The sequence below is a fragment of the Myxocyprinus asiaticus genome, chromosome 2, assembly GCF_019703515.2.
Source record: "Myxocyprinus asiaticus isolate MX2 ecotype Aquarium Trade chromosome 2, UBuf_Myxa_2, whole genome shotgun sequence".
Taxonomy (NCBI): domain Eukaryota; kingdom Metazoa; phylum Chordata; class Actinopteri; order Cypriniformes; family Catostomidae; genus Myxocyprinus; species Myxocyprinus asiaticus.
In genome coordinates, this window is record NC_059345.1 from 26958924 (window position 1) to 26981772 (window position 22849).

The following is a 22849-nucleotide window of genomic DNA, read 5'->3' on the forward strand; positions in this document are numbered from 1 at the left end:
TTGTTTTGTTCAGGGGGAAGTTTGGGGTTTGATTGTTGCATTAATGGGGAATGTGGTCTGTGTAATCTTGTTTTTGACATACAATTTTTTTTTTTTATTATTATATCAATATGTCAGTCAAATGTTAATATGAATAAGTTGGAATGTGAATGGGTTGGGGCACCCCATAAAAAGAAGGAAAGTTATTTCTTTTCTTAAACGTAAGAAATATGATATTGTGTTTCTTCAAGAAACACATCTTTCCCTGCAGGAAGCTGAAAAATTTGGTGTGGACATGTTTTCTTTAGTGCTGGTTCAAGTAAGAGCAGGGGAGTCATTACAATGATAAATAAGCATCTACAATTCAAATGTCTCAAATATATTAAAGATAAATTAGGAAGAGTCATTGTTGTTTTAGGAGAAATTCAGGGGCAAAGGTTGATTTTGGCTAATATTTACGCACCTAACGCTGATGATCAGGGCTTTTTTATAGATCTTGATGGGATGTTGCAAGCTGCTGCACCCCTCGTGACATAATATTGGGAGGAGACTTTAATCTTTTGATGGTGTGCAAGCCCTATAGAGCAACACTGACACTTCACAGGATGTGTAAAAATCTTGGTCTTGCAGATATCTGGCGACTTTTGAACCCATCTGGTAGGGATTATTCCTTTTTTTTCATCAGTTCATAAGATTTACTCTAGAATAGATTTTTTTTTTTATATATCCAAGTCACTTATTTTATCTGTTGTGGATTGCTCAATTGGAAACATTTTAGTCTCAGATCACGCCCTGGTGAACTTAGAGATGTTGCCACATACAGAGAAAAAGAAATAATATAGTTGCCGCTTTAATGTATCCCTTTTGCAAAATCCTGATTTCCAACAAATGTTAAAGACTGAAATCAATGTCTATATGGAGACCAACCGGTCCTCAGTATCTTCTGTGGGCATGGCTTGGGAGGCACTTAAGGCTGTTCTTAGGGGTAGGATCATACAGTATGCCTCATTCACCAAAAAATCCAAAGCACGAGAACTCGTGGAGTTGGAAGGAAATATTAAAAGTGCCGAGGCAGAGCTGAAGCGCCGAATGTCGTCTGATGGTCTCAGAGAATTGACCCGATTGAAATACAGATATAATTTTCTATTTTGTCGCAGAAAGTGGAGTTTTGGTTGTTCAGGGCAAGACAGTCATACTTTGAGTCAGGGGACAAAGCAGGGAAGATTTTGGCTAGATATATAAAGCAGAGAGAGTCTTTTTCTACCATTCCCTCAGTGAAATCTGCTGGTGGTGAAATATTTACCTCAGCCATTGATATTAATAATGCCTTTAAAGGATTCTATCTTGATCTCTATAGTTCCACGTCTTCGTCTACTGATGAAGATATTAGAAACTTTGTGGAACCATTAGAACTCCCTAAACTGACGAATGAGCAAAAAAACTCTCTTGATTCTGAGATAACCTTGGAGGAACTTGATGAGGTAATTAAGTCCTTACCTACAGGCAAGGCTCCGGGGCCAGATGGTTTTGCTGCTGAATTTTTTAGATCTTATGCTACAGAACTGGCTTCACTTTTGTTAGAAGTCTATTCTGAATCATTAAAGAATGGGAAGCTTCCGCCAACCATGACACAAGCCCGGATCAGTCTGATTCTTAAAAAAGACAAAGATCCAAACGAGTGTAAAAGTTACCATCCAATTTCCCTGATCCAGCTAGATGTAAAAATTTTGGCAAAAATTTTGGCTAACTGATTACGTAAAGTTATGACATCTCTTATACATATAGATCAGGTGGGGTTTATTTGGGGTCGTAGCTCTTCTGATAATATTAGGCGTTTCATCAATATCATGTGGTCAGTGGTAAATGATCAGACTCCGATCGCTGCCATCTCACTTGATGCCGAAAAGGCATTTGATATGGGGGGGGGGGATTTTTCCCCTTTTTCTCCCAATTTGGAATGCCCAATTCCCAATGCGCTCTAAGTCCTCATGGTCGCATAGTGATTCGCCTCAGTCCGGGTGGCGGAGGACGAATCCCAGTTGCCTCCGCATCTGAGACAGTCAACTCGCACATCTTATCACGTGGCTTGTTGAGCGCGTTGCCACGGAGACATAACGCGTGTGGAGGCTTCACGCCATCCACCGCGGCATCCGTGCTCAATTCACCCATGCGCCCCACCGAGAACAAACCACATTATAGCGACCACGAGGAGGTTACCCCATGTGACTCTACCCCCCCCTAGCAACCAGGCCAATTTTGGTTGCTTAGGAGACCTGGCTGGAGTCACTCAGCACGCCCTGGGATTCGAACTAGCGAACTCCAGGGGTGGTAGCCAGCGTATTTTACCACTGAGCTACCCAGGCCCCACTGGGATTATCTTTTTAAGATTTTGGAAATGTATGGGTTCGGGAGTACGTTTATTTGTTCGATCAAGTTATTTTATAGACACCCTGTAGCAGCGGTACAAACAAATGGATTCATTTCAGATTATTTTACTCTGGATAGGGGCACCCGTCAGGGTTGCCCTCTTTCCCCATTATCGTTCTGTCTTGCCCTGGAAACATTAGCAGCGGCGATAAGAAAGGAGGATGATTTTCCAGGGGTGACGGCGAGAGGCGTGGCACATAAGCTTCTGCTTTATGCAGATGATATTTTATTATTCGTTTCTGACCCTACTAAATATATGCCTTGCCTCCACAGAATTATTAATTCCTTTTCCAAATTCTCAGGATACAAAGTCAACTGGTCTAAAGCTTTGGCTTTGACAGCGTACTGTCCAGTAACGGCCTTTCAGCCAAGCGCCTTCCAGTGGCCCAAACAGGGCATTAAGTATTTGGGCATTTTATTCCCAACAAATTTGTCTGATTTAGTCAGAGTTAATTTTGACCCTTTAATAAAAAATGTTTTCGAGTGATGCGAGTAGGTGGGCTTCATTACATTTATTGATGATTGGGAAGGTTAATGTTATTAAAATGAACTGTATTCCAAAATTTAACTACTTGCTACAGTCTCTCCCGGTAGATGTCCCCCTCTCTTATTTCAAGCAATTTGAGAGCATAGCGAAGTCTTTCATTTGGAGTGGTAAGCGCCCCAGATTACATTTCAATAAATTACATAGGCCGATTGAAAAAGGTGGGCTAGGCCTACCCAAGATTTTGTTTTATTATTATGCATTCAGTCTCAGACATTTGGCTCATTGGTCACTTCCACCTGAGAGAGCCCCTCCCTGGTTCTGCATTGAATAAGAACTTCTTGCCCCCATTTTGCCATTGCAAAGCCTTTCCATCAAACTAAATAGAGAAGTTAAAGCACACCCCGTTATTTCACATTTGCACTCAGTATGGACAAAAGTGTCCAGAGTGTTTAATTCAGATATTTATCTAAATGTTGCCTCAAGCCAGGAAAAGGTCATGAGGCATCAGTGTATTACTCCTTATTAATTCGGAGTTTGGGGGACAGAGTCTCAACCACCCTCAAGAGATTATGGGAGGAAGATTTAAACCTGGAATTGGAGGAGGGAGAATGGGCTAGGATTTTAAAAAACAAAAACTGCATCGAGAGATGCAAGGGTGCACCTTATACAATTCAAGATTTTACAGTGGTTCTATTGAACCCCCTCTGAATTGTATAGGCTTGGTCTTAAAGACACACCCACCTGCTGGCGATGCCAATCAGAGGATGGAGACATGGCGCATGTTTTTTGGTGGTGCGCTGAGATTCAGGAATTTTGGTTGAAGGTACAGAGTGTTGTGTGTGATGTGTTTGGCATTTGGATTTAGTTTTGCCCCAGAATCTGTGTTTTGGGTGATGGGGCGGTCATTGACGTAGGTGACAAATACATAAACAATTGGGTCCTCACCAGTGCGATGTTTTAAGGCAGATTGTTTTAAGGGGTTGGAAGTCGGTGGGAGCACCCTCAATTCGGGAGTGGTGCGAGGAGATGGGAAGGGTGGCAGCCTTCAAAGAGGTAACGTGTAGAAGGCTGGGGATATGGGATTCTTTTATTGGGAAATGGGGTAGATATTTGATGTTTTTGGGTGGCTCTCGGAGTGGGTCTGTGGAGAGAGAGTTATAGCTTAGAGTTGTATGTTTATTATGTGTGAATATGTATGTATGCATTATATATTTATTTATTATTTTATTCTCTGTATATGTGTGTACTTATGTAAGACCACTGGGATGTTCGTTTGGGGTCGGGTGGGGTTCTTGATTGGGGAGGGGAAGTAGTGGGAGTTAATGTTGATTCATTGTATATATGTTTTGTTTCTCTTTGCTTTGAAAAATCAATAAAAATTTTAAAATCAAAAAAAAAAAAAAAAAGTGTTAATCGGAAAAATAAGAATGGAATGGTTAACCGTATCGAACACTGCGGTAAGATCTAAACGTATGAGAATCAGAGTCGCCAGTATCAGTAGATAGATAGATGTCATTTAGGACTCCGAGCAGTTTCCGTATTGTGACAAGCTCTAAAGCCAGACTGAAATGTTTCAAAGATTGAGTTATTGCTCAAAAGTTCTTGCAGTTGCATAAAAATGACTTTTTCCATAATTTTAGAAATAAAAGGCAAATTTGTGTACATGTTTAAACTACATAAACAAAATAAACCATGTCACTGTTGAGTGAAGTCTCCAAGACTCCTTCTGTAAGTCCATTTATAATTCAAGTCACACACTTGGCCATGCCAGTAATATGCCCATGAGTAGATAGTTGTACCAGTAATCACACAACATGTTCTTAAGATGGGTAAACTAGCCAAAACCAAGATCGTTTCATGAGAAAAAAAAAAATCCATTAAATAATACCTTTAGGATACCGTGTAAACTGTATTCCATGTTATAAATATGTAGACCTTTTGTTCCTTACAACTTTTGTCCTGAGATAATTTTTGCTTTTAACCTTTTATATTTGTTACATTATCACTGATATTAATTAAGTCTGTTCTACCTCTTGCAGACAGCAGGGGCACCAACAGGAGGCACAACGGAAAGGACGGATCAGCCGTATGACCTCTCGGTCCGTGTTGTCTTTGATCTTCATGTCAAAGCTGCGCAGTGCACCACAGCAGTTGCGTGTGCAGCAGTCATTCTTTTCTTTGGCAGAGTACATCTTTTGGCCGAGGCTATTTTTGATCTCGTACTGGTTGTTGGTCTCAAAGCCAATAATTGCTGTAGAGGACCAAAGAATATGCAGAAAAGTTACAAAATTACATTTTGAAAACTTGGGAGTTTGATCAATGTTTTTTTCTAATATAACTATGAGAGTGTTTTAAGTTTAAACAAAGAAACAAATGAAAAAAAAAAAAAAAAAAACGTACAGTTACAGTGTTCCAAATCTGTGATCATCGACAAAATCTCCTTTGTGTGATTCTGGAAAAATTTCAATCAGGGCTGCAACTATCAATTATTATGATAATTGGTTAATCTTCTAATATTTCTTCGAAATGTCATTTCCTGTCATTTATTAAAACTAATTTTCTCAAAAACAGAAATGATAAAGGGTGTAAGGATTTGGTTTGATTTACAGTACTGAATTCACGATTCTATACTCTCTCAAAACTTTGAACAAAGCCTGAATCAATCTTGAATTTTATACTACTATTATTATTACTTTCAGGACATATGCAAAACAGTTCCTTTCCTTTAATTGTAAAAATTAAAAAGTACTGCTTATTAAAGAGTCTATCAAATGATCTATCGGGGATGGAGTGGGACTAAAAATCAGCCCAGCAGAGGGCAATGGTGATGACACCAGAATAGAAATATTTATAATTCTGCCCAGCTGTAAAAACATAATTAAGTTAGATACATATGCTTGTACACTGTCACTGATTACATACATTCAGTTTTTAAATTAATATTATAAGTTTTAAAATAGTATTTTCACTGATTACATGTTTCTAAACTATTCTTTTCAAAAATACATTTTTAATGGTAGTGTATGCTTATCCAGTAAAATAATGTTTGCCATACTATACCTATATTACTAAACTACTATACTATACTACATGGGTCATGGGATTATATATATATACACACTATATTACTGGTGAAATGAGACATTACATTTGGCATTATCAGGAGGACTATCAAATATCAGGACCCTAATCATTATCACACATTATATTCAGCATTATTATAGTTTAATATAGTACAATCATCTGTAAACGAAGTGCAGATTCACTCTCCCACTGAAAAGTCGCATTATGGTGTAGTGCTGAATTTTGACTTACTAGTATCCTTATGTATATAGGGGTAGGTGTAGGGATGGTCTTTAGGGGTAAAGACCAATGAGGTTAGGCTTAAGGGTGGGTGTAGGGTTGGGTTTTAGGGATAAGGGCCAATCAGGTAGCGGGTAGTCCGAATCTGGTGGGCAGTCAGACTTCGGCACAACACTGGCACATTTTGACCTCTGAGACATCAGTGTGACATCCATGAGCAGCACAATTGATTACATTGAAACTGAAATCATGGTATAATGTTACACGTTTACTGAACTGCAAAGCATGGGGGGGAGGGGGGTTTCCCTTTTCTCCCTAATTTGGAATGCCCAATTCCCAATGTGCTTTTAAGTCCTCGTGGTCGCATAGTGATTGAGACCGCCAACCCACGCATCTTATCACGTGGCTTGTTGAGCACGTTGCCACGGAGACATAGCGCATGTGGAGTCTTCACGCCATCCACGCTCAACTCACCACGCCCCCCACCGAGAACGAACCACATTATAACGACCACGAGGAGGTTACCCCATGTGACTCTACCCTCCCTAGCAAATGGGCCAATTTGGTTGCTTAGGAAGCCTGGCTGGAGTCACTCAGCACGCCCTGGGATTCGAACTAGCGAACTCCAGGGGTGGTGCAAAGCACAGTTTAATCAGAATGATAACTCTCCCTTTCTCCATTGCAATCAGTTTGATTGACATGGATGCACGTGCTCGCTTGCTCAGTGAAATGTAACGGAGACTCGCTTGTGGTAAAGACAATCAGTTTTGCGAAATGGAAATGCGCACCTGATTTTGAATTCATAACATGTATAGGGTACATTATATAATATAGAAAATAGCAGTAAAATGTAAGTTATGCGCTAAAGAGAAACAACTCTCTATCACATCAAAAAGAACAAGCACTCTGTCAACGCACCTAACACACTAACCTGTCCACATTAAACTCTATGCTTATGATCTTTAAAGTGTTTACATTTACATTTATTAATTTAGGAGAAGCTTTTATCCAAAGCAACTTACAAATGAGAAGAACAATAGAAGCAATTACAGTACGAAGCAACATGCTATAATACAAGTTTCAAAATTGCTGGAAGTAGTATACATAGTGTGGAAGGCGAAAGACAGAGGTTTATTTTTTTAGGAGACCGAGAGTGCATTAGTAGGTGCTCACGAAAGAGCGGTGTCTTTAGGTGTTTTTTGAAAGAGGCTAGAGAAACTGCTGCTCGGCTGGAATTCGGCAGGTCATTCCACCTGCGGGGCACATTCAAAGTGAAAGTCCGGGAAAGTGATTTTGTGTTTCTATGAGAATGCGCCGTTCACCCGCAGAATGTAAGCTTTTGGAGGGCAGATAGACCTGAAGTAGTAAGTGTAGATAAGGGGATTTATAAAGTTCTTTTTTGCGCTGGACACGAAATTAGGGTCTTGTTTTTCCACTTCAACTCGTCTCTGTTATCAATTAGTTGTTGCAGCAGTAATTTAAATTGCTTTACCGATGTACTGTAACAATGCTCATTACTGATAAAAATACCTTTATATGTACATTTGTTATCTGGCTTTTAAAAAAAATACATTTCAATGTTATTAACTCATGTTTTGACTTTGTCTCAAGTGTTAAATTCTAGGCAAAACATTGCTTTACAATGTTTTATGATAAAATAAATTTACTAACAAAAGAAAAAGTTAACAGACTAGCTTTATATCAATGCACAGTGCATTGAAGTAATGCAGTAAACATCATCTACATTGAAGCAGACTTACCCTCTAACAACTCCACTTTCTGGTGAATGAGGATCTGGTCAATCTGAAATGCATAGAAAAATATAATAAAAAGACATTCAGTATACAGACACACTTAAATGGTCATGTGTGTTAGAAAGAAATGATCTACCTGAGTGAGGTACTCCAGACCAGGTGGTACTCCAGCAGGCACTGACATTGGTGCAGGAGCAGGTGCAGGAGCTAGAGAAGGTTGCAAGGAAGATAGAGACACATTATCATCATCAGCCAGCTTGCTTCATCCAGCAATAACTCTCTTGGATTGTCTTTATAGTATTCATGTTCATTAGAATGTATACATTGATTAAATAAAGCTCACACTTAATTCTGCAAGCAGACTTGACTTTAACTAGTTTTGCAATATTTCGCAATGTACAGTATTTGTTTCAACTGAGTGTAGTATATGCTTAAGACTAGGTGGATTTACCTACCATTTCAAGTATTTTCAAATAAAAAAAACTTGATTCTTGGTTCAATAACACTTATGTATACAGTTAAGTGCATAATTTGCATCCCTCTTTTGTCTCATAAATTAACACACCCCTTTCAGAATGTATACAAATATAAGAGATAAAAGATCATATTTTATTTTTATTTTGTACTGCCCTTCAGAAGCACATTTACACATATACCACAAGACAAAACAATAACAATCTACACAAATCTTATTGTTCAAATGTTTACATCCACTTGGGTCTTAATATAGTCTGTTGCCTTCTTGAGCATCAATGAATGTTTAGTTTATAAGTCCCTTAATTGTCCTAAATGTCAAAGCTGGATATCAACATCAAATAGCCACTGTTGGGAAGAATGCAAATGTGCAGAAGATGCTGGGAAAGTAAAGAACTTGCAGTAACTGGAGGATTTTTCTTAAGAACAGTGGGCCGCTTCACTACTCAGGACAAAGGAAGGACACATGCACAACTATTACAAAAGACACAAACAGTTATTGATCATCAACAAATAAACACCATATTTAGAACCAAGGGGATGTTAAAGGTGGAGTATGTCATTTTAATCCAATATACTTCTTGTAAAATTCCGCCAAGATCTCTTTACAGTCCGCTAGCTGTGTACACTGAAGAAAAGAAAATCCACAGCCCTCGCTCTGTAAATGGGAAAATAAACAAAGTGGATCGGACCGATCCACACAACATTACTGAGCTTCTGAATGAGCACTGAAGGGAGGGGTGTATTTGTTTGGCTGTTGAGTTCAAATATTAACAGTCTTTCTCAGGAATCGCTTACTCCACCCTTAACTTTTGAACAGGATCATTTGTGTAAATTTAGTATATATTTATCCTATGCTTACCTCCATATGGCTGGCCCTGGTGAGATGCTGGACTAGTTGGACCAGGCTGGTACATGACTGGCTGATCTGGAACTGGCTGGTACCCTACTTGGAACCCTACTGGTGGGGCAGCATACCCAGGTTCTCCGTAACCTCCCATGGGATAGGGGGGCATGGACTGTCCGCCTACATGGGTCATGGGATATGGAGGCTGGTTTGGGGATGGATAACCTAGAAGAAAACAAAAAATGAAGAGTGCAAACTGTTATCTTAGAAAGGACTTCATTATAGTATTGATGCTTTTTTGGCTTTACCCCTATATAAAATATTAACACTTTGTGTTAATGTATATAGCAATTTCAGAAGCAAACAATCAGCAAAGTAAAACCATAATATACAGTAGCTGGTCTTGGCATTTGTCTATGTGTTGTTTAAACAACAAAGTCATCACATGCAAGTCTGTTGACTGTCAAAAACATTTATTGTGGTGTTAGGTTCTTAATAGGGAAGTGTATTGAATGCTTATTTTTGAGTTTGTGTATATTTTTGTGTCAGATCTTCATTCTAAACACTTCTGTATGTGCTACTTTGCGGTTGAATTTATAGATAAATTAATCAAAATGTGAATATATTGACTATATATTGATTTATGGCTGAGGATGTATGTAAATGCCCCATTATGTTGTGTGTATGAAAACATATATATATGGATAATACATACAGAAATATCAAATGCATTAAAAACTGTACTGACAGCAGTTGAATTTCTTTGAATTGCATTCCAATTTATTTTGACTTCCATTCATTTAAATTTGAGTATAAATTCTGCATCCGTTTTGTTTCCTTAATTCAAATTCAATTCAAATTCTCAATTCAGTTCTGATTGACACAACCCTGGTATCTTGTATGTTTTTCTTGTGGTATTAAGTCAAGACAAACTACAAAACAATTAATTCTTTATTAATAACACCTGTACACCTACTTATTCATGCGATTATCTAATTAGCCAATCATGTGGTAGCAGTGCAATGCATAAAATCATGCAGATACAAGTCAGGAGCTTCAGTTGTTGTTCACATCAACCAACACAAGGGGGGAGGGGAGGGGCGAGGGGAGGAGATCTCAGTGATTGACCATGGCATGATTGTTGTGTTACTGCAGATTTCCTGGGATTTTCACACACAACAGTCTCTAGAATTTACTCAGAATGGTGCCAAAAACAAAAAACATCCAGTGAGTGGCAGTTCTGTGGACAGAAATGCCTTATTGATGAGAGAGGTCAACAGAGAATGGCCAGACTGGTTTGAACTGACAGAAAGGCTACAGTAACTCAGATAACCACTCTGTACAATCGTAGTGAGCAGAACAGCATCTCAAAATGCACATGTCGAGGTGGATGGGCTACAACAGTAGAAGACCACGTCGGACACTTTATTGGGACCATAGTGTTCCGAATAAAGTGCTCAATGAGTGTATAAAAGGAACAAAAATTCAAGGTAAGGAAATTTTTTTAAGATTAATTTAAGTTTGATAATTCAAATAGGTCTCCCATGTTCTGTTGAACGGGTCTATTTTAGACAGCAGAGCACATGTGAGATACAGTATTTCAACAGAAAAAGCATAAAAATAGTAAACTTAATACATTTGAGGGGGAGGGGTACAGAAGTATATGGCAGTAGTTATTTATGTGAAAGATCATGAACAACCCATTATTCTAGATAAAGGTCATCTCTAATTTAAAGCTCAGTACTCTGTTAAATGATAACAGGCAATGGGTTTATTTAGACATATGCATGAAAAAGAGGCATTCATTGTCAAAATTTAGCATATACAGTATATGTAATTTCTGGAAACTGGAATATAAACAGTGTTTTTAAATGTATTGTTTTTGTTTGACTAAATGTTAATGACTTTTTGGTCAAATATGTTCCCATTGTCAACAGTAATTACAAATTTTTCTTTTTTTTTTCCATACACCCTTAATCTTTAAAAATCAAGAAGGCACATGAATTACAACATACAACCTACCATGTTAATAAAAACAGGATTCTTCTCTAAAACAGGGGCTTTTAAACTGGGGTCCGGGGGCCAGTTGCACATAAGATACAACTTAGCCTAGTTGTGGCGTAAATGGGCACCAAGTCACAATTTACGCACTACTAAATATTTGAGCGTAGCACCATTAAACTTAGGAAGAATTTAACCCTATGTAACTATATATTTACGGCATCCTATGACCAGGAGTAATGGCTAGAATAAAAAAGCAGACTGATTAAATGACATCAATGAGCTCATGTTTTGCATAAAAGACATATTTGATGATGTTGACATTTACAAGAGAGAACATTATGCAAAAAATTTACTTAGCGGCTCTTCAGAAACCGATCTAACGGTGCACTTTCCGGGGTGTGTCACCCGGTGTCAATTTTCAACACATACAAAATATATAGGATATTAAAATGAATAAATGTAAATTTTTCAGCCTGTTATATTAGTATTTATTTATTGCCCCTTATTAATTTTAGATACAGTTCCTGAATATTATTATTTACATAGGCTAAATATACTATTTATTAAATCTACTTTTATTACATATCGTATTTGAATGGGGATATAATTTATTATATATATAATTTATACAGCTGACAGTTATGTGAGAAAACAGGGTTTGAACATTAACCGTAATAGGATAAAACTGAAATGCACTGCATTTTAACACTTTGGTGTTCAAATTTGAAGGCTGCCTTTTATATCAATATAGGTAAACATCATATTATGCGACTACACATTATTTTATGGAGAGTTTACAACCTACTAGCTAAGTCTTGCCTTAAGAGCAGGTGGTGCAACCAAATTAAGCTCTGAATTTGTTACAAATTAACTAGTAGTTACTAAGCCCTTAGTGTGAACTTTACGTCCCAACTTAAGACCTTACGCACAGCAGATGCAACCCTACCCAGGGACCCACAGGGATCCGCAAGGAGATGTGCAAAAAATTTCAAAGAAAAAAGGTGCAATGAAGAATGTTAATAAAAAATAAAATGGTTAACATTTGACAATTATTTCTTCATTCTGCTTTCTAAAGGCTGGTTGTTTTGTTTTGTTTTATTGACAGCCATAGTTTTTAACAGTAATAAATTAAAACAAATCTACATACAGTTTTGTGAAAAAATATTGAAAAATGTGTTTATTTCTCCTTCCTTGCAACATACATACTTTTGAGAATAGATTATACTTGTGTTGTATCTTTCTAGTGAGTTTCCTCAACACCGTCACCTTTAGCTTGCTCACTGGGGGATGACTCTTTACCTATTCCTAAATACCTCAGAAGTCAACACATTGGTATAACTTTTGTGTGTGTGTTTGGGGATTTTCTCCCCTTTTCTCCCCAATTTGGAATGCCCAATTCCCATACGTTGGTATAACTTAATATCTGACAATATTTAAATGCAATTTTTAAGCCTAATCCCCCCATTCCACATGGTAAATCCAGAAGTAGCAACTTTAATCTAGGCAATTATTCATTCAGTAGCTCAGTTTTTCTATTCAAATCTTTCACCACCCTATCTGAAAACAATATGTTGTGAATTTGAACGGAATAAAGCCCTAAATAACCAGTTCAACAAAACTAAACAATAGTGAACACCCTATCCTTATTGGAAATGAGGTCCATCTTGTTGTATCCATCATATACTATACAAAAACATACAAAATATGCAAAAAAATATTTACAAATAAAACCTGAGGAAGACCATTTAAAAGGGAAGCATGTTTTAATATTAGGTTTTGTGGTAAGACTACAGTGACTTGGAGAGATTAATTAATACTCTGAAAATATGCTGAATAGTTTGATCCACTCAGTAGGAGCTGAAACAGATTAAACTAATATATATCTTCTTTCTAAACAGATAGGCCTAGCTAACATTTTTAAAAGCATTTTCATTCATGGTTCCAAGACCTGAAATGTTTTATAAAATTGCTATCCATCCTATCCGTAAGTTCCACTCTTCAGACTCAAAATAATGATAACAACAACGTACATTTATACTTTTCTGGACACACCATTCAAAACACTTTACAGATAGTGGGGCCTGCCCTTAGCCTCGACCAATATGCTGCATCCAGCCAAAGTGCACCAACGTTGACCACACAGACAAATCTATAGCCTAATTAGGATTAATAAGCAGTAAAAATCTCATCCAATAATTATTATATTGGCAGCCTTTGCCAAAAGTCCATAAACAATAAAAAAAAGTTTTTGCATGCATCTTTACTAAGAGAATGTCCTAACACTTTTAAAAGTCAATTTTACAAGAATAGCCACACCCCTAGTTCGGGACATCCAACTATATAACCGCACAAATTAGACATAGACATATTTCTAAAAGCAAGACAGATATGACACCTGAGCTATAAATAAAAGAACCAAAACAACCTATATGCAAAATTATACATAAAATGTACAAAAATACATCAAATATACAAAATTTTCTTGCCGAACATGCAGGAGATCCCAATTCCATTCTAAGACAAATAATCATTGCTCTATACTTGTGCATAACCACAAAACTACTAACTACGCTCACAAAGGAATCATTTTAATAAAGAGATTGTTGGCCACTTTTAAAACGTATTCCACTACAGATTACAGAATTCATGCTGTAAAATGTAATTTGTAACGTATTTCGTTAGATTACTCAAGGTCAGTAACGTATTCTAAATACTTTGGATTACTTCTTCAGCACTGGTAGATTTTTTTTCACTTGTTTTGACTAAAAACTCTGTCAGTACAGTAAGACAAAATACACATTAAAAATACATTCTCTGAAAAACCTAAATATCATATGCGATGTTGCTTCTAAAACAAGATAAAGCAAACTGATCTTGTTTTAAGGATTAGATATTTTTTACAGAAAAACGATACAAACATTTGCATCAAGAATAAGATTGTTGCCCTAATATCAAAGGTCTTACTAGAGAAAAAAAATAAAAAATTATGATCTAACGTGGATTTTCTTGATAAACAAAAATACACGATCGTGCCTGGTAACATGTGCATGTAAAATGGCTAGAAATAGCATTTTAGCTTAGCATAAAGCTAAATGTTCACATGACAATTTACAAGGTTTATTTCTGTTTCTGCTGCTCCAAATGTACGTCTCTGTTGTATGAATGTAGCACATCTTAAGAAAGTGTTTCACCGCTGTTCAAACGCTCTTTGGATCGCATCATTTATATGTATAAATGTTTTCCAACTGAATACACTAAATATTAAATGGAACAAATGACAATATAATGCAAAGTAATCTCTAAAGTAATCAAATAATTTTTGAATGTAACTATTCTGATTACCAACGATTTAAATTGTAACTGCAGTGGGATAAAGTTACTAATATTTTGCTCTTTTTTTAAATGTGTATTCCCATTACATGTAATCTGTTACTCCCCAACCCTGCTACTGAATGGATATAATGTGCACTAATGTGGAGTGCCGCATTCATTATTCACTACTTATTGGTGAAGTCGACTTATCCAGACTGATGAACGGTCTGGGCATTCTTTGAGGACAGATTTTTAGCGAAAAAGAAGAGACAAGCATGTCTGAACTAGTTCCATCCTTTGTTGTTTTAAAAGGTATTCTGGTAGGCATTTCTCAAAAGATTGGACTGTGTGCTTTCTTATGCTTTCTGTGACTATGTCAACCGCTAAAGTGTAACCATTGAATGACCTTTATGATAAAAGCATTTGCCAAATGAGTAAATGTAAATGCTGTCTGGAAGACCAAGGAAACACCCACTGCATCTCTGCCCTTGATCGTTTCTAATTTGATTTTCAAGACCTGCCACATGGAATTGCAACCCACTTCCGTCATGTTAGCTTTCTGTTCGTAGTATCTTGTAATGTTCCTAATTGTAAAGAGTAATTTCTTATTCTGACTCAAACAGATGACATTTTAGCCAGGCATGCAGATATCCACAAACGTTTTCTCCTAAGTGCAACTGTTTGGAGTACTGAATCATCTAACATCATTTTGGAGCCTATAGCATCATGTGACTTCTCATACATTGGTTTCCAGAAAGAATTTTGAAATAAACAAGTGGATGTGGGAACTTTATTTCACAGCTTGCCAAAAATGTAAATAGTTTTTAAATCACAGTCATATATGTCAACACCTCAATCATCAGAAAAGACTTCATGCATAGTAGTGGTTCCTACTCCTACCCTTCCCATTGAAACCACACCCATATTTAGATACTCCCATTTCTTGCAATTCCAGTTTAGTGTTAACTGGGCCATTGTGCAAGACAAAGACTGAGGTAAGACTTTGTGTGACTATGTCTGACAGGTTTTCTAAGCCATGCATTATAAAAATCACAGACACATGAACATGACTGTAAAAACTCAGTGGGTAGTTGAGAAGATCAAATGCTTTCAATCTACTCCATATTGATGTTAAGGAAGTTTAGCAGCAAAATGCAGTTTAGTGTGGAAGGTACAGAGACCAGTTTATGGTGAGGTGAGACTTCTAAAATGACGACACAACACATTAGAACCATTGTACATTCACTCTTATGACCGTATAGCCAAATTGCATTGGGTACTAAAAGAAACAACTGATAAAATGAAAGCCATAGATAGATGACAGATTTGTGACCAGATGTGTTTAACATTTCATAACGCAAGGGCTCATACCAAGAACTTAAAATTGCACAGCCAGTGGAAATCCATAAATGTGGAACACAGCCATTCTGTAAACCTTGCTTCCTGCATTGCTTTCGCTGACCTCTAGGAAAATTACATTTTCCACCAGAACACACACCTTGTCCATTGCAACATACATCAAATAGCACAAATCACATACCAGTTGGAAATGTATAAACAGGCTTCTAGATATTTTTTTTTAATTTTAAGATGGATTTTTAGCATAATATTCAGATTAACCCAATGAATGGGGTAGTCTATGTCTAGGTCATGTAGGTATTGCAAATCTCACATTAACTGATGCATTTCCACCACTAAAAATGCACAGACATGTCCTACCTGTTTTAGGTAAAAAAAAACAAAAAACAAAAACAGATTATCATTACCTGGTCCTGACATGTTGATGGCAAGTCTGTGACTTCTTCAGCAATCAATAGGAGGATCAGTCGGTCAGCAACAGGATCACTGCGTGGGCGAAGAAAATGTAGGGAGGTTCTGTTTGTTAAACACAAGTTCTGGAAACAAGCAAAACAGGCCCAAAAGAACTGAAGTCCAACTTCGAATGAAAAGACCAAATGTTAAAGGTCGAGACACAATGCAAAAGTGAAAGCAAAGGGAATACGCAGAGACAATCCGAGAACTGTTATGAACCAGGTGGGATCTTACAATCAGTCGACATTCATTCTTGAATAATGTGCTCAGTATGTTAGTGAGAAACACACTGAAGCAATTACGCTATGACGTTGAACAAGTGGGTGTGGCAACGGATATAAACCGTATATTCGCTTGTGCTTATCATACGGTGTCAAGTTTCCTCACAAAGACAACACCAATGACGCAACATAATAATAATAATAAAACGGGGAAAAGTGTAAACATTGGTGATAACAGCGTCCTCAAAATTGATTAAAAAACTTTATCCAAATGTCGCTAGTTAAACAAAGTGAACTTGACGACCACTATATGTTAGTAGGCGAGTAAACGACACACGTAGCTTCATAAAATTGAGTTATTGTCTGTCACTGACACACTTTATGAGTGGATAATTCTGAGCTCAAGGCACAAAAATAATAAAAAAATAAAATAAATATCTATAGCCTACAGGTTTAACAAAAATACCGCAAAGTGACTTTCAGCACAATAATACTCTGTGTAGACGAGACTTCGAAAAGGGGATGAAAAATAATCCATCATGAAAACACACTTACATCCCAGCTCTTGAGTGACGCTTGATACTCCTCAAACAAACAAGCCTTAGGGAACAAATCTTTCACAGAGCAGTTCCTTGTTGCAGTGATTGTTAGGATATTAGGGAAAAAAATATGTTTTGAAAGTTTTCTTTACTTTCGCTTTAAACTTCCGATTACAAATGCAGTTGATAGCATTAACCACACTACACCCAAACATGAAGTATTTGTTTTTGTGTGAATCATTCTCCTCCCCCTTTCTGACGCATTTACATTAGAAACCCGGAGAAAGGCACAATACTTCTATTAAGAAACAAGCTTTACTTTTACAAGGAAATTAGGATATTATTACAATTATTGCAACGTCAAATAAACGTCAACTAAAGGGAAGAAGATTTTGCATTTTTGGGTGGTATTTGTTCTTTTAAAATTACGCTACACCTACATTACATAGACTATAGCCTAAATTGTATAGACTGTTGTACAGAGAATAAGCGTGAAAATCATTTAACACCCAAAGAACCATAAATAGCCTTTTATAACACCTCTTCTCTGATCACAGTTTCTGGGAAATAACATTTAAAAGGCTATGCTCATATAATCATCTTAAAAGGGGTTTTGAGTAAATGTAATGTTGATTACCATAAATTTTGATTCGTCCCTCATTTTCTTACAAAGAAATAAATAAAGAAGATCTTTATCTAAAATCTGGGTTACAGTGAGGCACTTACAATGAAAGTGAATGGGGCCAATCCGTATAGATTACTAACCTTTTCAAACATAAAGCCTACCCACAAGACATAAACAATATGCGTGTTAACATATTTTTAGTATGACGAAATCGCTTTCTAACCTTTTCTGTGTAAATTTATATCCAATTTACAACTTCGTTGTCATTATGACATAGCGTAAACCATGATATCCCCAAAAACGCCGACTTGAACAACATCACAGCTCAAATAATACATGAGTTTTAATGGAAGAATTCATGTAAGTGCTTTTCTAAAATGTTAATCTTCACATTTCTGCCTTTTAAACCCTCAAAAAGCTGGCCCCATTCATTTCCATTGTAAGTCCCTCACTGTGACCTCCATTTTTGCTTCTTCTTCTTCTTTGTTTTTTTTTTTTTTTATTAAAGAAAGGAAGAACGAGTTGAAATATTTTTTTGTGGTAATCAACATTATGCCACAAATGCTGTCGATTAAGTAACTTGTACTGAACCCAGAATATTCTTTTAATGCTTTAGGCTTTTTGTAATTCTTTGATTTTACAGTGTATTTAATCATTCACTAAACAAACAGCCAGATTTGCTACGTTATATCCTCAAAGGTAGCGTTTATAAGGGAAAACATACTTAGCAAATAGCGGTTTGTGATCTTTTTGGCATGTCATGGAAATATGAGGCTTTATGACACAAACGTCCCTTTTGTACGTAGCCTACGTATGAACACGTCATTTATCTTCCGACAGGAGGCAGTATTAAACAGGATTCCGTAAAAGCTGTTTTTAATCATCATTCATTAGTGTTTCGACAGAGATAGGCTAAAGGTCCTCCATGTAGATGAATCTCATGAAACCTGTCAGGAGCATATCCAGATCATATTTCTTTCTAAAATCAAAAGACAAAAATAAGAAATTACAGTTTAAGAAAATGATAACTCATTAGGACAAGATGTTTACATTTTGACATTATTTTCATGACAATTAAGTATATTACATTTTACCCCACCCTCATTATAAGTGCTTAGCCTTGTAATATAGGGAAATGCCTGCTAGCTATTAAAGTAAAAAATTATCACAAAATAGTATTCCATGTAGTATTTTAATTACAATTAGTTCATAAATGCTGCATGCGTAATTACACAAAAATTAGAAAATGCTTTTAAAAGTGTGAGATGGAGTAGGGCATATCACACCACAGGACATGCCAACTTCTCAAAATTATTTCATGTCAGCTACCCACATAAAGTAAAAAGTGTGTGCCTACTGATCATATCAGCTGAACTATTATCAGCTTAATTAAGTAGGGCTCACAAGCATTCAATCTGGCAGAAAATCTCTGTGATACAGACAGGATTTGGTGATAATAACGTGGGAAATTGTGCTATTAAAATGGACTAATCTTAATGTTCTTTTCCTTTTTAAATTTTATTATTATTATTATTATTTTGATGATAACCTGTTTGTATCCCAAACCACCACATAGAACGTACGTTCAGGGTTAGTTCACCCAAGAAATGAAAATACATTAATTATTTACTCACCCTTGTGTTGTTCTTAACCGATAAGACTTTCTTTCTATTTCGGTACACAGAGGGAGGAATGTTGAAAAAAATGTTCAGCTGAATGATGTCTTACAATGGTATAGTTTATGGTGAACACCTCTTTAAGCTTCAAAAGGACGCAAAGATTTTCACTGGTAGATGGAACATTTTAGCTAAATAATCAATTATCAATTTCGGTTTGTTTCTCACCAAACCTTACTGAACAACGCATGAGTCGCATACAATCATTTATTAGACTTCTGAATTATACTTTTGAAGCTTAAAGCGGTGGTCACCTTCCACTGCTCTTGTATGACATCACAGAGCAGAACTTTTTTTTTCTCTCCCTTTGTGAACCAAAACAGAAAGAGAGTCATATTGGTTTAAAACAATAGGAGGGTGAGTAAATAATTAATGAATATTCATATTTGGATTAACTATCCCTTTAAGTACGCTGAAACTGCCTTTCAGAACGCAATAAAGTTTGTTGTAGGTTCGATTTCGTTGGACATTTCTGGAGGCGGCAATATCACAAAGCTATCAATAGCACAATTAAGTTAAAGAGATCGGCGGAGTCCAAGCATTCATTGAACTGACGAGTTCTAAGTTATAGACTAAAAACTACAACCTTTAGAATGTGGAACTAATATATTATATACGTTATATGACGTTTTAGGGCAGTGTGCGGATTTAAACTGGTGTTTATTTGTCCCGTTGACATTTTTGTTACAAAAAAGTACAATGGCAAACGTCAACCCATTGAAACCATCCAATAGCACAAACCATCAAACAAGTGAAGTGTTACATAAATATTTAGTTATAGCACCCTCTTGTGGTAATAGGGCACCTTGCCCATAAATCCGAAATCTGCCTTACACAATTTTGTTGAATTGAACACTTGATATTTTAGGAAATGTTATCACATATCAGTCAGACCATCAATGTGAATATGCAACAGTCAACCATTAAAAAGAGAAAGCAAATATCTGGTCTACATGGGAGGTAAGCCAGGAAGAAGCCTCTGCTCTAATAAATAAATAAGAAAAAAATCATGTCAAGCCAAGATTGAAGTTTGCCTTCCAACACCTAGTTAATGGAGAAGACCTCTGGAGCATTGTGGAGTTGTACAGCTACAGTTACAAACATCCTGCTAGGCCAAACCATTTGAGGAAAATAACCACTTACCAACCATAAAGCACAAAGTGGTGGAAGTGCTATGGTTTGAGGCTGTTTTGCTGCTTCTAGGTTGGCAAACTTGCCATTGAAACGCTGAATGAATTCCACATTATTCCAAAGAGTGCTTGAGGAGAACGTGAGGCCATGTGTAAATAAAAATGCTGAAGCTGAACTGTAAGTGGACCTTTTCACATGATAATGACCAAAAACATGCAATCACATTTACAATGGAATAACTCCAAATATAATAGAGAGATCTGAGATGGCAAAACCAAAGTCCAGATTTCTATCTAATTGTGACTTGAAGCCGATTGTGTACATGCAAGAAACCTGCAGGAAAATCCAGCTTAAGCTGGTAGCTGTGTTTTAGAACATGGTGGCTGGTTTCTAGCTGGCCCTTAGCTGGTCAACCAGCTAGCATGTTCTAAAATCCAGCTTGACCACTATGAGCTGTTATGACCAGCTGGTAGCTGGTCTGATGGTTTTACACAAATTACACACTTCACCAATAAGTTTTAAGACCTTGAATTCAATTAGAGTTCACCTTTTTCATGAACATGGAAGTGTTCCACAATTTATAACAGAAGCCTCCCTGTTAGCACACATACATCACTGAGACATCTGTTTGAGGTGTGTGTTTACATCTGGAAGACAAATTTTTTTTACACTGTTTGCTCAACTGCAATACGTCTATAAGATGTTTCCTCTCTAATGTCTATAAGACATTCAGCAGATTTCTTTAAGACATTTATGATTTAGAATGTTTGCAAATCTGATATTTTTAAGATGTTTAGCAGACGTTAATTAAAATGTGATGCTTTCCAGATGAAACACTCTTAAACAGACACCTTGATGTAGTATGTATGCTATCTGGGCTGTTTTCTTTTTCTGGTCTCTAGCATTTTCACCTGCACTGCCATATGTTTTTAGCAAATAATATGATATTTAACTAATTAAATTGCCAACCCGATCTCGTGAAAATTCGTACATAATTTACGAGTTGGCTATTTCATATGATTTCGCACGATTTTGTTCACAAACTCGTACGGCTTTATCATGTGCAAATTCCCGGATGTCTAATGCGGAAGTAAGCGCGAGTTCTGTGCACGAGGTGTTAAGGACATACCTATTAATATTATGCCCTTACCCAAACCCCTTATCTAAACTTAACCAATCAGTAGAGTGTGTAAACATGATAGGAAGCTGTTGTGTGACAGAAGCAAATAATTGTCATGTATTAGATGGAAACGATGTCCAGCGACATCACTGGCTGTAGTGATAGTCGTAGGAATTCAAACAAGTGCAGTCGCACGATATCATACGAATTAGCCAAATTTAGAAAAGTCGTACGAGTCCTGACGATTTCACTGTGAGTGTGTTCCATTGCCCAAAAACAAAACATATGGCACCATATCGTCTATACTTTACTAAGTCGCGATGACCGTCTTTTGACAGTGCCTCACCCATTGAAGGTGCACTCAGTAATTATTTCCTCATTAAAAAGTTTAACTCCCAAAGACATTAATTGTAATTTTGCAATATATGTAGTAAATCACGACCAATCACAATAAAATGAAGACTCCAGTCATATCAATAACCTTATAAAAGCTGTTTTATTCTACATGGAGAGGGTCCGCACATGGGAGCCGCACATTTTTACTCCAACTAACACTTAAAATAGTTTTGTTCTCTGTCTGGATCACTCATTTCGGTAGTTTTTACATTACTTCCAAGGAGATCAGAACCAGAAAACAGTCCAGCGGCAATCAAAATCATCCCTGATTGCACACGTACATCACCCAGATGTCTATTTGATGTGTGTTTACATCTGGATTATTTTTTTTAGGTTGATTGTTCATCTGCAATATGTCTATAAGACGTATATCAATAAGTATGTCTCAGATGTCAATAAGACATTCAGCTGATGTGTAAGAAGTTTAGCAGATGTTAATTAGATTGTGATGCTTTTCAGATGAAAAGATCTAAAACAGACATCTCTGAGATTTACGAGGTCATGAAAAACTATACTTTGTATATGCTGCGTGCAGTTGCTTAAGACAAGGTTACAGTTACCTTCCTGGACTTCCATGCTTTTACTTTCTTATCACTGTTATATTTCCCCTGCATATTACTCAAGATCTGTTTAAATCACTCAGTGAAGTGCTGAAAATGAGCAACCATCATCAAACTGAGACTTGCATGGCAAATCTATCGGTATCCACTAAGATCATTATATACCCTCACATGCACAACTT

The 22849-nt window shown here is 36.7% G+C and overlaps 1 protein-coding gene across 2 annotated transcripts in view; it reads right to left on the reverse strand.

The window, feature by feature from the left end:
- The window catches only part of LOC127409767 (phospholipid scramblase 2-like), a 30172-nt gene extending 12777 nt beyond the window's left edge, over nucleotides 1-17395 (reverse strand). Inside the window, exons 1-6 of one of the 2 annotated variants that reach the window (XM_051644549.1) lie at nucleotides 17176-17395; nucleotides 16354-16432; nucleotides 9287-9496; nucleotides 8087-8157; nucleotides 7957-7999; nucleotides 4924-5144 (exon numbers count right to left, since the gene is read on the reverse strand). In XM_051644549.1, coding sequence (XP_051500509.1) covers nucleotides 4924-5144; nucleotides 7957-7999; nucleotides 8087-8157; nucleotides 9287-9496; nucleotides 16354-16366 — 558 coding nt within the window. In that variant the 5' untranslated portion in view covers nucleotides 16367-16432; nucleotides 17176-17395. Of the gene's footprint in view, nucleotides 1-4923; nucleotides 5145-7956; nucleotides 8000-8086; nucleotides 8158-9286; nucleotides 9497-16353; nucleotides 16483-17175 lie in introns of both variants that reach the window. The other variant, XM_051644560.1, reaches the window with a different exon arrangement.
- Nucleotides 17396-22849: the final 5454 nt, after the last annotated feature.